We start from the raw sequence: 18,678 nt of genomic DNA on the forward strand, positions 1-18,678 counted from the left end.
TTGATATCTTAACACCTTGATGTCAGTGTTTAACAGCAGCATCCTGTACATCAAACATATGCATGCCTTGGGCTACTGTCTTAGTATCTTCAACTTTTGATTTTGTTAAGTAAAATGCTTACTGTATAACCAACAGGCGTTTCTGCACTTGTTTGCTCCAGCTTTCTTTGACAACTGATATGATAAAACGTAAAAAGAAGATGATGGTGATCAGCTAAATTGGCAGGCAATTTGATCTTCATTTCATCATAGAAGTCAGGACATCTGAAAAGAGTAAATTTGATGGTCAATATATTTATAATTAGCAGTATCTTCACAACAGATGGACAGAACATGAAAATTTAATGTAAAATGTAAAAGAAATAGCAATAATATATATCAAGAGAAACTTAAATAAACTGATACAAAGGAAACATGATTACACCAAAACTTTCATTTGTGAATACCAAACTGTGTAATTTGTTTCTATCAAGTTTATTTCAACTACTATTGCTTCTAGAGAAGAAAAAATGTTACCCACTGATTCTGTTGCTGAAAGTTTCAAATTTTATAACTGTGTTTTCAAAACACAATTATAAACTGCTTATGTGTAACCATAGGTCTGCATGAGACCTGGAAGAAACCAGTCTACAAGGTGTGCCTAAAATAATATGCAACAAGCATGTCGAGCCAGGTGTTGGACATTGCACATTGCACTTTTCTGATCTTGAAATCGTAAATCTTATCTCAGTTTCATTCTTACGTTGCTTGTTAAAATGTTTGGTTTAGCACTGCCAGCTATTTGCACCTGTCTCAAGACACTACCAATTATTTTACATAGGGTTACTATCATTGCGGTCTGTAGAACTAGATAACTCGAAAAAACATCAGAGAAAAACAATTTGTTGAAATAGATGGCAATATGCAAATCCCTTTTGTAGTGTAAATACTGATTTTATTATATCTTTTATGGAATTAAAGTTTTAAGTCCACTTTATGCCCAAATAGGCTAATTGGGACTGGACCTACAGTTTAAAGTGGGGTCCGAACCACTGTGCCATGTGCCTCCACCAGGTATTGAACCCGGAAGCCCTTGATTACAAGGTGATGACATTACCACTATGCCACCGGGAAGGCCCTGTATCTTTTATGGACCCCTGTGCCTTAGTGTTCAGCATCATGTGATGTCAGAATGCTAAGTACTACATTGCATGTAAATTGAGGATAAAATTCCCTTCAGAATGAAAATTGTGAGAACAAAACTACCGATCCTTTTGCCCTAGAGGGAATAATAACACTAAGCAAGTGACAAAGTATTTATTAATTCAAGCACAAGCATCATCAATAATTTTAACAGCAAGTATAGCTTTTCAATGAGGGAGGGAAAGATATCTTGAGCAACAAACACGGATATTAAACTGGCAAAATAAGACCAGAGATAAAACCTGTAGCAACATTTTTCAAAGTTCTTGATAGAACTCATAATGTTCCAGAAATGTATTTACGATAGCACCTTTTGGATAAATTGTTTCATACTCCGTTACAGGTGTCAGTAATACAAATGCTTTCTACCACAGAAGAAATCTGACATTTTAAATTGATAAAACGTAATGAACATTTCAAGTGCTCCTTGAACAGTTTAGAATCTAAAAGATGGCAAGAGTGACCACATGACTCACGTATCTGGAGACTGTGCATAACTAGAATGAGCGTTCGATGTAGATAAGAAAGCAGGAACTTGGAAATTTGCAAGGCCTGCCAGTTACCCGTGGGTTTTCGATGCTTGGTGCTTCAAAACCCAAACAGACAATTCTTATTCGCTGGCTCGCTAGGTGGGAGGAGGAGGAAAACTCAGCCCGGCCAGCAAGTGGGCATACTAAGTTAAACCAGTCCCTTATGCAGGGCTCTGTGTGTAACAGCTACAAGTAACATATCTGTTGCAATAAGTAAAAAGTTTTCAAAAATGTGTGTTTAAAAGGATATATTTTTATCTCATTGTGAAAGGTGAAGAACATTTGTGTAATTCAATAAACAGGTTAAATGGCAAAATAGACAGAATTTGACACCTACATTATCTTACCTAGTCACGAGTCCCAATAAAAAAAGAACACAGTTAAAAAACAATGTGTACAAAATACATAATATAACAATTAAAATGGTAAATTATTTTGAATAGTTATTTTTTATAATTTAAACACTACCTCCTATGGACAATCACAACAATGAGAATTAATAATACTCATGTAAGTTGCAATTTGCAGTTAGTATATGGTGTTTGGCAAGCCAGACTCCATGCTAAACCACAGATGCTGGAAGTTCATCCTTAGGATCATTTAGAGTAAAGGTGCCCAACCTTTTTCATGTGCAGGATTAGTATCTACTACAGGTGCTATTTTATTTTATTCACAATAAACACAATGTTTCAAAACAAGTTGTTGTAAGTTCTAAAGCAGGCTGAATGTGGGCTGTGGCTTACCCAATACTAAAAGAGTACTAAATAATACAATTCTCAAAATGTTAGAAATATTGCTATATGTAACAAAGTACAACACTGTTTAAGAAATAAGGATTGGAATGATTAGTCAGTCAAAAGTAAATGAAGATTTTCATTGGTAAATCACACACAAAAGAACTGTATCAAATTATTGCAGATTTTATAAAATGTTCTTAAGTAGAATGACTGTGTAACTGTACCAAATGGCAATATTCATAGTGTAAGATAGGCATCCCATGGCAACGTAGCATGAATATTACACCTGGGAAGAAAGTTTCACCACAAACAGACAGAGGGCATCGAGCTGATTCCATCGAATATAAAACCATTCCTGTATATTTAATAGTAACTGTAAAAAAAAAAGGTAAAGTGCTCCAGTGTGCTTAGCACCACACCATGAAGGCGTATAGGGGGTGTGGGGGTAATGCCCCACACTTTCTTGATCCGGTCCTGATGGGGGTGATGTGATCAGCATCACGCCCCTGACCACCTTTACCCCCCAGGGATTCCCCCAGGGACCTTGAGCATGGTAGTCAGACGCGTTACCGACTGAGCCACCGCGGCCACTGTAACTGAGATAGGTGATTTTGAAATTTGAAAATTGATTTTTCTAGAAATTCGTGTCCAATGCTAATATTCGTTTGAAACCAATTTTCTACACAAACCAAACCAGAAATGATTTTCATAAAAATTTTGTATTATTACGCTTTTCAGAGCCTGAAAAGCTTATTAATTATGACATTTCGACAATAGGATCAAAACTTGATTTTTTGAGAAATTAGCGTTTAATGCTAACATTCGTTTCTAGTCACATTTCGTACTCTGATAAGATATACATACGAAATATAACATACATTATAGCCATTATCTTAAGGATGAATTTTGCAAATAATGCAGCTTACAGTCATAAGAAAACAGCAAGGTATCTCATGCAAAACACAGACAAAACAAGCAGTTACACAACTGTACAAATATATTTCTGATATTGTCTTATTAAAATTCTTCTTAAATCAGCTACTCTTCCTAAAGAAATGAATAAAATTATGACACTTACTTATTATGATAACTGACAGTTGTATAGGCTTCTGTGGTAAATTCTGGACATGATGATTTTCCAAATATTACTGGCAAAGCATGCTGTTCTTCTTCACCACTCATTAACTGGACTTTCACAGCAATATTTCTTGCAGAGCCTGTGAATGATAATTTTCACTGAAGTTATTCTGTATATTTTCATAATATATACATATATGTATTCTTAATATTCTTGTTGCAACAGCACTATAAATTTGCTTTTTTACTGACCTGATGGCAAATGTGAGTGGAGTGCTATTAGGGATGGACTAATATGAAATCTTTGCAGATTCTGATTAAGTACAGATATACAATTTACAGGTACTGATTTTCTACCAATTCAATACAGAATTAATTTGATTGATTTGCTTTATTTCACTTCGCATTTCTGCAACTTTTGGCTAACCACGAAGATGATTGGTTGGTTGGTTGATTTGGTGTTTCAAGCCCACTTCATGCACAGTAAGGTTAATCGGGACTGGACCTACAGTTTAAAGTGGGATCCAAACCACTATGAGCCTCCACTGGCTATCGAACTGGGACCCCTTTATTACAAGGCGGCGACGCTACCACTGCGCCATCAGGGAAGCCTAACTATGAAGATGAGTGTGATGATATGACAAAACTGGTAAAGGAACACTTACTAAGAACACCAATACTCAGGTCAGGAATCGAACCTAGCACCCATGGCATCACAGCATGCTGTGCTAAACACTCGGCCACGGAGGTTGGCTCAATACAAAATAGAAATTTGAAATTCAGGATATCATGGAGCATGGGACAATGAAATGAGTCCCAATGTTCATCAGATAATTTTACATTTGAAAATAATAAAGAATTAAAGAGGAAACGGAAAAAGGGAAAACCAAAATTCAACGAATATGAAGGTCTTGGTATAATTTGCAGGAAGAAGGACAACAAGCACATACACCTGAATATATGCGAGTGGATGATGGGCTACTTTCAGAGGTCCCCTTTCCCCTTAAAAAATAAGTCCTCCAACAAAGTAATTTTATGACCAGACAGAAGCAGACTTCCTGATCTCATTCTTAACATGGTACAACTCTCTGTGACTGGGAGAATTAACGCACGCATCACAATTGGCTAGAATCAAATCATGTTATATATTGACACTGGAGTAAAGTATGTATCACGTACCACCTCCCCCTCTTCCTCCACTGTGTTTAGAATCCCAAAGCTTTCACTCTTTAACCACCTTATTTATTCTGTAATAGTATAAGGAGAGATCAAAATTACGTTATGGATTTGCAGTGCTCAGGAAATTATTTTCTATTATTTGTCGTCCAACAAATACTGCTGATACGAATTCCATGTAACGGGAGGTGCATCCACGAATTCCACAAGAATGGCACTTCGTTTCTTGTTGTCACAGAACATTACATTACAAAGTGAAAAATTGTGGAATATGGCCTTTAAACTTTTATTCATGGTTTTGATCTTTTCCTCTTTACTTTTTCTAAAATAAACTTCAAAATATATACCATAACTAACGTAACATTTATACGAGTCACATTCAGGATCCTCAAACTAGCAGTTTGCAGCACAAGATATCTTCCATTAAGGCATTTATACCAGGGTTGGCATTTTGCCCAGGTTTTTTTTTTTTTTAAAAATCAACCTGGGTGGATTTTTCTGTTGTTGTTTTTTCAGATAAAACCAGAAAACACCCAGGCAAAACTGGGTTTTATTGGTTTTTTTCAGGTTACGTGTATATTATAAATATATATATATATTTTAAAAATGAAATACATTTTTCCATGATAGTAATTTATTGCAACATTCAATTTGTATTGTTTTAGTTCACTGAATAAATAACTATTTAAAATTTTCTGCTGTTAGGAAGGTAAAAGAAACTAAAGAAGAACTAAAATTAAATGGTATGACTCAATTGTTAGCATATGCAGATGATGTAGACTTATTAGGGGATGATATAAATACAATTAAGAATAATGCTAAAATATTTTTCAAAACTGCTAAAGAAATAGGTTTGGAAGTTAACAAAAAGAAAACTAAATATATGCTTACAGGCTGAAACCAAGTGTTAGGTAATAATCAAAATCTAATTATTGATAACAACTCGTTTGAACCAGTTTCCAAATTCAAATACTTAGGAGTAATATTAACAAATGAAAATTATACTAAAGAGGAAATAAAAAGTAGGCTTAATTCAGGAAATGCATGTTACTTCTCTCTTCATAAACTTTTGTCTTCTCGATTAATATCAAAGAAACTAAAAGTTAAAATATACAAAACAGTAATTTTGCCTGTAGTATTATATGGGTGTGAAACCTGGTCCCTTACATTGAAAGAGGAATATAAATTGAGAGTATTTGAAAATAACATCCTTAGGAAAATATTGGACCTAAAAGGGATGAGGAGACAGGTGAGTGGAGAAGGTTACATAATTTAGAAGTACATAATTTGTATTCATGTCCAGATATTATTAGAATAATTAAATCAAGAAGACTTAGATGGGCAGGCCATGTGGCACGAATGGGAGAGGAAAGAGAAGTTCACAGGATTCTTGTTGCGAAACCTGATGGTAAGAGACCTGTAGGAAGGCCAAGACGAAGATGGAGGAACAATGTTGAGATGGACCTAAAGGAAATCGGTAGGGATGGAAAAGAGTATATAGATCTTGCTCAAGATAGGGACAGATGGAAGGCCTGTGTTGCTGCAGTCATGAACCTTTGGGTTTAAGAAGGCTAGAGAGTTAGTTAGTTAATATTTTCTGCTAGCATGGTTAAGAATTGACAATCAAGGTCTCGCACCTTGAAATGATTAAACAAAAAACATACATAACCCATGCTGCAACAGCCCATTGAGGGCCCAGGCCTACCTACAGACTGCTGGCCGTGGGGTGTAAGGGGCGGCCTTCTTCTAAGGCGCCCAAAAGTCAACCTCACTTCCACGTAGTGCACCCTGGACTAAAGACTAACGAGGCTCTGGCGACTGGCACTATGGCCAGTATAATTTTGTGTGTGTTGTCCTGTTTTTTGTCCTTGTGTGTGCTGAGTGCCTGTTTACAGCCTCAGCTTTTAACATAAGTCAGAACATTTTAAGCTTTTTAGTTATGCAACGCTAGAGTTGTTATTTGTAATGATAAGGGGCTGGCCCCCGTATAATGTGACGGGAGCAAAATAGCCTAAGTGCTGACGCTCCCAAAATTTTAAATTCAAATTCAAAATTCAAAAAGACTGCTGGCCGCACTCCCACCTGATTCTACTCTGAGGTGGGCGATCATCCAACCAGTTACGGGTGACGTGTGGTCAGCATGATGAACCCCAGTCGTCATCGTAGGTTTTCATGACAGGGTTACGTTAGTCATTCATAGCTACCAGTCTCACACACAGGCCAAAATCTCAGTAGAAAAGCTGTTACGTTTCCCCCAAGAGACTTGAATCTCCATGAGGGCCTTCCCAATGGCACAGTGGTATCGTCGTTGCCTTGTAATCAAGGGGTCCCGGGTTCGATACCATGTGGAGGCACATAGTGGTTTGGATCCCACTTTAAGCAGTGGGTCCAGCACCAATTAGGCTTACTGTGCATAAAGTGGACTTAAAACACCAACTCAATCAATCAATTGAACCTGCACGTGTCCTGTAGTCAGAGCCCAACGTATGATACCTTAGACCGCACAGCCACAGTGTGGGACAGACAAATGATTAAATTATCTAAAATACTATGTTCTGAAATATTTGACCAATTGTTTGATTCTACTCTTCCTGGATGGCATAACAGTTAATAAATCTGTGATCAGTTCCCAGGATTGCGCATTGCAATACTATACTAATACTTGTTAGCTGTGGTGGTTTAGTCGACCTCCGTGGCAGAGTGGTTAGCACAGCACGCTGCAATGCCAGGGGTCCCAGATTCGAATCCTGGTTCGCACATGGATATTTGTGTTTGTCCCAATGAGAAAACAGAGAAAATTGATGTGTGTGAAAATTGAGAAAATAGAGAAAACGTGGGATACTACTGCTTAGGGGAATTACTTTTATCACAAATATAAAAAAAATAGACAGGCTGTCTGACTGCCATGCAGTGATCTAAAGTCAGAATTTTTCCGATCTTGTCCCTGCAAAAAGCAGCTCTGGGATTCACCCAGCCTCAAATCAATGGGTCCCAGATGGTAAAGGCAGCCGGAGTTTGGTTCTGATCACACCATCTCCAAAATGGCCAAGATCGAGAATATGTGGGGTCCTACCCCGATATCCACTGAATGTGCCTTCATGGGATGGTGCTATATGCACAGGGAACTTTACCTTTACCTACTATACAACACACGATAGCTGCACACACACTTTTAAATCTGCTTCAATACAGTTTGGTCACAGTAGATATGTCACAGTTGTTTTTCCCATTATTTTAGTGGATGTTTCAAGCTTAAATATCTCCTCCGCGTATTAACCATGCCAAAATTATAAATTACCAGCACTTTTAGCAATACACTGACATCAATATATCATCAATCATTTCTATTACCATATTGATTAATCAATTTCATCCATAATTAATACTGTACATAGTTATAGAATGCTAAAAATGAACATGCTTAAGAAAGATAATAAAAATTCCACCATCCAGTTACAAATTATTGTCATGCATGTGCTTACCTGCTCTTCCTGTAAAATTGAGATCTTTAGGATACACATAAAGGAGATTTCGATATTCATAATGTGGCATAAATACTTCTCTTGGAGGAAATTCCAGCACTTCTTTGGTAGGACGACCTTTTTCATCTGTATACAAAATTGGAAAAAAGATAGCATTTTCAAAAACCTTCAACAATTCTTCCGCATAACAAAAAATCATTTTTAAATACTGAAGTACTTACTAATATGTCTATGAAGTCCTTATAAAGATTGTACTTTTACATATCATAAAATAAAAATATTGAAAAAATACTGATGCAAGCAGATATATCCAAAATTTAAATTAAATCATCAAGTCACTTTCTCCTCCTCCTTTCCACAAAATTAATTTATTATGAAAAATAAAAAAGAAAGGTGAATTAAGATGGAAATGGCTTACAATGAAACTCCATACAAAAATTCTTTAACAAACTGAGTGCAAAAATATTTAAACAGACTAGTTCTATTACTGTTAAACCATGAACTGAGGCATTAAGGTAAAGCTTCATAAATAATTGACACAAACCAATAAGACAGGTTGCATTTGATATAGATATTTTTCATAGAAACAGCTTACAAACTCTTTTCCTGCAGGAACAATTGCATACTAAATTAAACTACTTAACTTTTCACCAATCTCAAAATGACCTTTGTGCCAGGAAATAAATATTACTGGTAAAATAAATTGAATAAAACAGACCTAACAAATGGCTTGTTTTCTTCAAAATATTTTTACAATGTTGTTGACACAACAGTAGATCTGATATTCATCATAAGGCAATTACAGGAAAGGCATTGCAAGTATGGAAATTATTTGATTATAGCATTCCTAGATACAGAAACTGCACATGATACGAGGCACATGTAAAAAAAAAAGTGCCGATAATTTTGTACTTGGGACTGGCAACACTGCCGAAGCTGCACGTGCAAGGAAGCATGCTTTAGTATTCTGTGCCTGCAACAGAGGTATATTTCTCAGTGTGGAGGTGCGTACGTGCGAGTAGCGGGAAGTTGAAATGGCTGCTGTAATAGAAAATCCCGCCAAATGCAAGGTGAGGTCGGTGATTAGATTTCTCAAAGGAAAAGGACTGAGTGCAGCTGACATTCATCGGGAATTGTGTGCCATTTACGGACCAACAGTAATGAGTGAAGGAAAGGTAAGACAATGGTGCCGTACTTTTCGGGAAGGACGTTCAAATGTTCATGACAACGAGCCGAGCGGCAGAACTAGTGTTCAGACGGACGAGCTTGTGCAACGTGTTGATGAGAAAGTGCAATCCAATCACCATTACTGATCTAGGCAAGGAGTTTCCTGAAGTGTCTGATAAAACATTGCACCGAATTGTAATGGACAATCTGGGTTATCGCAAACTGTGTGCGAGGTGGGTGCCAAAAATGTTGACAAACACTCACAAAGATGAAAGAATGAAATCAGCACATGATTTTTTGGCCCGCTGAGAGAAGGATGGGGATGACTTGTTTTCTCACATAGTGACTGGAGACAAAACCTGGATATCGCACGTCACTGGTGGGTCAAAGCAGCAATTCATGCAATGGTGTCACTCCGGTTCAACAAAACTGAAGAAATTCAAGCAAACACCATCACATCACAAAATCATGGAAACTGTGTTTTGGGACCAAAAAGGTGTAATCCTCGTGGAATTCCTGGAACCGGGATGAACCATCACAGCAGATGTGTATTGCCAAACATTGTTTCATCTGCGACGTGCCATCCAAAACTGGCGAAGAGGAATGTTACGGTCTGGAATTCTGCTTATTCATGACAACACCCACCCACACACAGCTGACTGTACTGCAATGGGTCGGTAGCTATACTTCTAGGTTTTAAAATTTGGTTATTTACTTATCTTCACTATCCTGAAGGGTACAACTGAACCAAGAAATATATCTCCCTAAGCTACTCTACCCAGCCACACATCTCCCATGTGCGATGTGTGGTGTTCCCAGTTAGCAGCGAGTGTTCAGAAGAAGACTGGTTGGTATCTATAGGAACATTCAACCTAAATCTAATCGGTTACGAGTGGAGCACTTACAGTATGACACCATCAGGGATGAAATTAGATCCAACTCGTTGGAATGACAAATTTATTGGTCATTTGGCCTTATAACAAACATCTTGGATTTACACAGGCAAAAAAAACAACATTTATGTATATGTTTACTCACAGCACTTAGATAATATAGCATTCTACTTACAACATCTGGAACTCATCTTTGTTATGGACACACGCACATTATACCAGACCTGGGGCCCTTTGTTACACACACTATTTGAATTATATTGGCTCTGCTTTGTAAAAGGGGAGAAACCTAATTTGCTGGCACCAAAACACAGTCCCATGCTTCCTGAAGCTTCTCCAAGCTATTTAGGGTATTGGTGAGAATAGATGGGTGTTCCACCTTTCGATTGAGCTGGATTCCTGTCTCTAAGTAACTAATTGTCCATTTAATACAGCCACGTGGCAATGCCCAAAATTTTTGTGACAAAGGAGATCAACATTTCCCGTTTTTGTCACTATTTAGCATGCCCGAATCCCGTATATTGGCATAGATAACTTTCCTGACTGTTACATGCCATTTGAGCCTATATTAGACTTCTGAGGGACTCTTAATCACAATATCGGCAGTCCCCCGTGATTTCTGGGCCATTGTGCTTACTCACTATGCATCTGCATAACACGCTAATTGAACACGATCTTTCCTCCTTCAAAGCTAATACAGAATAGAAGTTCAAGATGGCTTCCTATACACTTAATAAAGGAAGTTATCCATTAAGGCCATGTTGTTGTGGCTGGGAAGGCTCCCATTGGCTAACTCGAAGTCATGGGCAGCTTGGTTCAAGCAGTTCCAAGTCTGGCCACCAGGTGTCAGACTAGGATGGAGCTTTTTAACTGCCAGATTGTTTTACCCTAAAAAACATCGATTTTAGGGGTTTCTTAAGCCCAGTTATTATAACTGGGGTAAATGAATGGTATTTTCAAGGAAAGAGAGTTATTCTGAACCTGCACAAATGTTTGTTTGAAAATACATGAGTAAATAAAAATTTTGCATGATAAACAAGTTATAGCACATGGTGCTTTTGTATGCAAAATGGGTTGGGTATGTTGGTAACAACTTATTTTGTTCTGGATTGTGGCTTTAACATGATTTTAAGCTGTTTATTAGGATTTTTAGGCATTACTCTTAATTTCCGCTAATATTGGTACTACACAAAATGGCTTCCCATGTCATTTTGGCATGGTAGCCTTGAGCCTTGCACTTGAATGGAATAGTGTGGTGTTTTGTTTGTATTTGGGAATGTATGGCCAATCCTTGATTGGTCATAGTACTGTTGCGGCAATTCAAAAATTCTGATGGGAACGTTTTAATCACCCACCATACAGTCCGGATCTTGCCCCAAGTGATTAAAAGTGGCTTGCTTCGCAACGTTTCGATGATAGTGAAGTTCTCAAGACATCAGTTCTCGACAGGCTGAGATCCCAGGTGGCAGATTTCTACACAGAGGGTCCATGTAATTGTTCCACGGTACCGAAAATGCTTGGAGCGTCATGGTGACTATGTAGAAAAATAGGCAAGGTATGCACTTGTATACCATCAAAATAAAAATTTTCTCACCCTTCAATTCGATCGGCCCTTTTTTTTCACATGCCCCTCGTAGAATGGACAGAACAAAGATATGGAAGAGAGATGGGAGTCGAGAAAGAGATAGTGCATGGAGTGCACAAAATGTACAAGGCCAACCAGAGCTGTGTGAAGACACCAGTGGGAAAAATGGATTGGTTCAGCACAGTGGTAGCTTGTGGTCTAGCTCTATGGGTGTTAACTTTAGTCTCGGATCCAGAAGTGTTATACCACCCCTGTCAAAAACTCGCACCCATTTTTGCATACATAATGATGCTTAATATAATGGCAACCCAAGCTTTGATCACCTTTCACTGAAAATGAGGCTATGACAGAGTTATATTTCATGATTTTTTTGACACTGATTTTTTACAAATTTCAAGTATTTCAGAAGTTATCCAGCCAATCACGAGAACAGCGATGTTATTGTGCAATATGTAATTCAGCATCGATAATCTGACAAAATCACTCAAAACATAATATACCAATCTACAATATCAATACTATTGTCGATTTGCAAAATATTTCATAAAAACTTCCTCCTCTGCTCCGCTGATATTAATGAACAAGGAGAATAATAACATTGGCGTACACCAAAGAAGCCGATTAAACTACCACATGGAGGAAATCAATTGTAATCTATCTAGCTGTTGTAACAGCCACATACAATGCAAAAACAGCTGGCTGATTGATGTACACACACTCCGTGTTGATAATTTGGCTACTGCACCACAGAGACCGTTTATTTTGGCCAAGATGCACTAAGCAAAGGCAATATCAGGCATGTTTAAAACACTGGTTTCGCTTTCAGTTGCCCTCCTCACCTTCCCCCTTTTCTTCCTCTGTCATGCTCGGGGCGGAATCGGAGGGACAATATAACATCAAAATTTCCCTTTTTTTAAAAAAAATCCCTCAATTTGCAATGATCTGTCACACGATCTCGAATGGAATAGGTTTGCAACACTACATTTTCTTGCACACCAATTGTAGGGTTCACAGCTTTCCTAAATGATGCAACCTCCCCTCACATGGCACTCAAGCCAAAAGACACAATCAGCATCCTCTACGTGACTGCTGCAACAGCATCATAGGGAGCGAAACTAACATTGATTCAAGCCTAAAGCCCCTAGTGCAGTTCAGTCTACGTGGGTTGATATCAGTGACCGCAGGCTTCTTCACCATCTCTCTTGGTGGAGCGGCGTGGGAACACTTGATGTTTCGAAGGAGATAGAGTTCAATAAATAAGTATAATAATAATGATTTGCATTACAGATTTATTTGGATGCGCACGTGCGAATAGGCAGAAGCTGTTACTGGTTCAGCATTAATAATAATCTGAAACAGGTAAGTGTGCTCTTCATAATAACAATGGATGCAACTAAGAAAGAAGTGAGAAAGAAGATAGGAGAGGAAGAGATGATGACCCTGCTGTTCACTGACAACTTAGTAATATGGGGAAACAGACAAGTAGTAGTACAGAGACAGCTTGATAGTTGGAATGAGGAAATTAAAAGAGCAGGAATGAAATTCAGTACATAAAAGAGTGAGGTGCTAATAACAACAAGAAACAGAGCCAGAAATGTACCAAGAATATAGATGGACATGGAAGAGTTGATGGTAGTGGAGAGTTTCAAATATCTAGGAATCATAACTGAGAGAAGTGGAAGAATAGATGAGGAGGTAAACAGAAGAGGTCAAATGAATGGGGGACTCTTTATCAAAGAATTTGAAGATTAATATGGAACAGGTATGTACCGATGAAATGCAAGGAGGTAATATCGTATCATGCCGAAGGCATAACTCTAATCCAGGACCCCAGGTGCCATAGTCTGATAGCCTAATCATTTCATAAAAAGGGCCCGAGTATGAAAGAAGCTGGAAAGAGCTTCTTTCAAGCAAATGCCACCTGCGATCTTCAGCGGATGTAAAAATCCGCTGATACGAATTCTTCCGGAATCACAGGAACAATACTGCAAACACAGCTTTACGCTGAAAGCACCGTTATTGAGAGACGCATCCTCTCAACGGCCGAAGTTCGAATTTCGTTTAAATAGCTTGAGAGAATATTTCTCGCCCCAGTCGGTATCTGAAATCTATTGCGTGCACAGTTAGTGCCTCGGAATTATACCAAGTTGTTGAACTAAGAAAGTTATGGCGTGAATAGTTGTTACCGAACATTACAAAAGGAGTTACAGCGAGGAGTAGTTCACTATCGGAAAGGAGTTTTATTTCAGGAGAGTTCATCCGAGTTTCATCAACGAACCAGCGAGTCGATCGTCACTTCCAGATCTACAGGTAACGAACGTTCCTCTATCCTTGTCTTTCATTCTCTCACACCCTTGCCAGACCAGTCAATTGTAGTGTTTAAAGTTAATCGTGAGTGTTCTTATTTCACGGGGCTAGCCCCCTTTCTTGGTTAAGTGTAGAAGTAGCTTTTCAGAGTTATACCCCCTCTTACGATACACCTCTCGCAGCCAAATAACTTCGAATATCAGGCTTCACATAGCCTATCTACGATCCCTTAATTTAAACGATCGGGACTTTGTACATGGTGGAGGTTTTGCGTGGCTTTTTGTTTCATACATTTCCCTCGCGAAATGCATGTCCAATTTTTCGTGGTTATTTTTGCCCCCTGAGCTTTAACACGTTCACTCCATTTACGAACTAACTTAACCGTCTATTATTTTTTCCGCTACCCTTTAACTTTCCATTTTTATTTACATTTTTGCGTCTTTTTAACCCCCCCCCCCCCTTTGTGTTTTTATTGGCTTTCAACACGCGTTAATTTTGACGACACGGTCCCCTAGCGAAGTGTCGCCACCTGTTCGAAGCCCGCTTTAAACGCGTAATAGCACCCGAACGCTCCCCCCCTGTAACTCCTAGTCCTTTGGTTCGCGCCCCCAGCCTGTCCGTAATGGCTTTTTCCTGTTTTATGAACCCCCTTATGCTCGAAGGCCTCCAGTTCAATGGAACGGCCGGGGAGGATGTCACTTGCTTTATTGACCGCGTAGACAGCTTCGCAACGCTTAATGAATGGGATTCCGGAAAAAAGTTGCGAATGGTTTCTGCTTTTCTGGCAGGTTCAGCGCTTCGTTGGTTCGAAGGCTGGAAAGCTGTACAGGTAGACGAAGCAGTGACCTACGATTATTTTAAGACCCAGTTGCTCGACGAGTTTACAGATTTGGCCGATAAATTGCAGCTGAAAGAGAAAATCAAATGTCGCCTCCACACGGACGTCGAATCTGTCACGGAGTATATTCGCGACAAGATACAAATGTTGCACCGTCTCGATCCCAACATGCCCATGGCCAAAGTTCTCAAACACTTGACCAGGGGCATCCAACCGGAATTTATGCGCGAGACGTACAGGCGAGAATATGCTTCCGTACCGGACTTTTTACGGGATTTAAAAGAAGTCGAGAAGCTTCAGTTCCTTATACGAAAACGTAAGGCTCAGGAACTTTTGTCCGACGCTAATAAAGATTCCCTGCTGCGCCAGATGGGCGACCTTACCGCGCAGAGTCCCAGATATATAATACATACTATGTATGAATAATTATGTATGGAGCAGAGACTTGGACAATGACAGAGAGAGACAAAAGAAAGATGCAGGCAGTGGAGATGAAATTTTTAAGGAGTATATTGGGGAAGACTAGATGGGCTAGAATAAGGAATGAGGAGATCCGGCAGACAATGGGGGTGGTGAAGCTTCAGGACAGGATAGATCAGGCAGAGATGAGATGGTTCGGACACATGAAGAGGATGGATACAGAAAGACTACCAGTAAGAGCTTACAATGCACAAAGAGTGAGAATAAGGCCAAAGGGGAGACCAAGATGTCGGTGGAAAGAGCAGATAGTGGAGAGTGTAAAGAGAAGAGGACAAGATTGGAACACCATGGAAAGAGAGGAGTGGTGGAAGACCAGAGGGAAATGGAGAGGCTTGACTTCTATGTCGACACAGCCAGAGGCAGGAAACGGTGAAGGAGGAGAATGATGACACAGGCATGAAATATGTATTACCTTTTAAATATTACTGTTTTCTTAACACTAGAACAATTACACAATATGAGTCATATTTTGTGCAATCTTGCTGAACAAATTTGCTTATACTGGGATGACATGAGAAAGAATTTAAATAAAATAACTCACCTGGATAAGGATGTAATCGAGCTAGTTCAGGTGTCAGGCAATACTTATGTTCCTCTGGACATGGTGAGATATCAAGTTTCAAAGTACCAGGAATGCATTTTAATTTCTTAAGAACTGAGCATGGTCGCTTTAAATCTTGAAGAAACTTGTACAAGTCTTCATCACGCAAGCGATCACTTTCCTTGAAAAAAATTGAATTTTATGTATTTGCAGTATGAGAGAAAATCGATTCAGTTACATTTTTTTTCATTATTCTGTTAAAACCTTTAACTATTTTGAAACAGTGTAATACTAAAGAGGCAGTTGCAATGATTATAAACTACTTCATCTTATACATTATACACCAGGCACACAGTATACTTATCTACAGAACATAAACTATTAAATTATAATTATTATCAGGTTCAACATACTTGCTTGAAAAAGCTGGAAACTGTCAATGTCACAGGACGAAAACTATCAAGACTAGAACCAAAATCTTCTGGTGACCAACTACGTCGTTTTTCTGAAACACGTCTTTCCAAAGAGCCCCTTCGAGTAAGTGATCCCATATCACTTGCCTTCTTCCGAAACTGGTCAAAACTACTGCTACTTGATTTTCGATCTGTAACACATTTGCAAAGGAAGTTAATTATTTCTCAATACAGGGTGTTGACAAAACTCAATACCATGACATTAAGTACACACATTCATAAAATATATGCCCTTACTGCTATTGTTCTACAAACAACATAAAAATTACCAAAATAAAAGGGCTTGTTAATGAGATAGCAAGATGAATAAACAAACAACACTGTTGTTATTACTGTCATAGTACAAACTCATACGCAATGTCTATAAAAGTTTCTTCTTTTGTCTACAGTGAATGTTTCACTCTTGGCTTCTAGAATTCTAAGGAAATAAAGCAGCTCTGTATATTAAATTCCTGAACAGGGATTCGGAGCAATGATATTACAAACATATTTTTTAAAAAAAATTGGTATACCAAAGTCAGCACCAACAAAATAAATATAAAGGATGCAAAAGTAATTGATAAATGGCTATATCCAAATACGTATTGTTAGGGACAAAAATTTATGGTAAATAAAAACTGAGGAGAGCGGTAAAAAAATGTTAGATTGGCGGTATGTACCAGTGGTGAAAAAAAATTTCAGTACACTCTTTTGAATGGTGAGAGAATACAAAAAAAACTGAAAATTAAGTTTCGTGATCAGCATCTGCTTGGGCCTTATTGAATTTTTGAAGACAATATTATTGCAAATATGTTATATATTCTCAAGTCCAACAATGAATCGATTCAGAAAATGACAAATAGTTGCATTTCAGAATCAAGCGACAGGTGACACACGTCTCTTAGAAACAAACCTTCATAAATAAATGCAACATTTCAAACCGAAGTGACATGACAAGTTGCATGTGTTTCTCAATATGGTGCATGTTGTCTCCTTGGTCTGTTTTACTTTATACTGAAGCGACCCTTGTTGCATGAGGATATTACCAATCAGTTCAGGCCTGGTGCAGGTTACCATACTACTATGGCGTGAAACATTGTTGTTGATTGGCTCAAACTCAAGTGCCATGTGTCTTGTGTTACTTGCCGCCTAAGTCTGTTGTTAGCGCATACTTATGGATAGGGACCTTGAATTCTTTTTTAAACGACAACACCAAAAAATGTCAATTGCAGCAAAACAACAAAAAATAGCGTTGATGTATGTGCAGTGGCATGTTGTGAATGCATTTTCATCCATTTGAAATCACAAAATATCACAATTATGAACACATCTGTGAACATCAACACATTTTATGAAAATCCACCACAAGTGTTTGTGTGCAAAAGGAAAGTATGGTGCGACGTTTTCTGCATTGTTAACTTTCTCATATTCGTAAATTAGCCAAATGTGGCACAAAACATGAAGTATAATAAAGAAGAAGAAGAAGAAGAAGAAGAAGAAGAAGAAGAAGAAGTCGTCGTCGTCGTCGTCGTCGTCGTCGTCGTCGTCGTCGTCGTCGTCGTCGTCGTCGTCGTCGTCGTCGTCGTCGTCGTCGTCGTCGTCGTCGTCGTCGTCGTCGTCGTCGTCGTCGTCGTCGTCGTCGTCGTCGTCGTCGTCGTCGTCGTCGTCGTCGTCGTCGTCGTCGTCGTCGTCGTCGTCGTCGTCGTCGTCGTCGTCGTCGTCGTCGTCGTCGTCGTCGTCGTCGTCGTCGTCGTCGTCGTCGTCGTCGTCGTCGTCGTCGTCGTCGTCGTCGTCGTCGTCGTCGTCGTCGTCGTCGTCGTCGTCGTCGTCGTCGTCGTCGTCGTCGTCGTCGTCGTCGTCGTCGTCGTCGTCGTCGTCGTCGTCGTCGTCGTCGTCGTCGTCGTCGTCGTCGTCGTCGTCGTCGTCGTCGTCGTCGTCGTCGTCGTCGTCGTCGTCGTCGTCGTCGTCGTCGTCGTCGTCGTCGTCGTCGTCGTCGTCGTCGTCGTCGTCGTCGTCGTCGTCGTCGTCGTCGTCGTCGTCGTCGTCGTCGTCGTCGTCGTCGTCGTCGTCGTCGTCGTCGTCGTCGTCGTCGTCGTCGTCGTCGTCGTCGTCGTCGTCGTCGTCGTCGTCGTCGTCGTCGTCGTCGTCGTCGTCGTCGTCGTCGTCGTCGTCGTCGTCGTCGTCGTCGTCGTCGTCGTCGTCGTCGTCGTCGTCGTCGTCGTCGTCGTCGT

General features: G+C 39.3%; 1 protein-coding gene across 2 annotated transcripts in view; it reads right to left on the reverse strand.

The window, feature by feature from the left end:
* Zir (dedicator of cytokinesis) overlaps nt 1–18,678 on the reverse strand; it is a 157,044-nt gene that overhangs the window by 107,283 nt on the left and 31,083 nt on the right. For both annotated transcript variants that reach the window (XM_083117051.1, XM_083117050.1), the window contains exons 9-13: nt 16,409–16,599; nt 15,996–16,176; nt 8,185–8,310; nt 3,528–3,666; nt 123–264 (exon numbers count right to left, since the gene is read on the reverse strand). In XM_083117051.1, coding sequence (XP_082973177.1) covers nt 123–264; nt 3,528–3,666; nt 8,185–8,310; nt 15,996–16,176; nt 16,409–16,599 — 779 coding nt within the window. The remainder of the gene's footprint in view (nt 1–122; nt 265–3,527; nt 3,667–8,184; nt 8,311–15,995; nt 16,177–16,408; nt 16,600–18,678) is intronic.

Source organism: Lepisma saccharinum, chromosome 2 (assembly GCF_977018435.1).
Source record: "Lepisma saccharinum chromosome 2, izLepSacc3.1, whole genome shotgun sequence".
Classification (NCBI taxonomy): Eukaryota; Metazoa; Arthropoda; class Insecta; order Zygentoma; family Lepismatidae; genus Lepisma; species Lepisma saccharinum.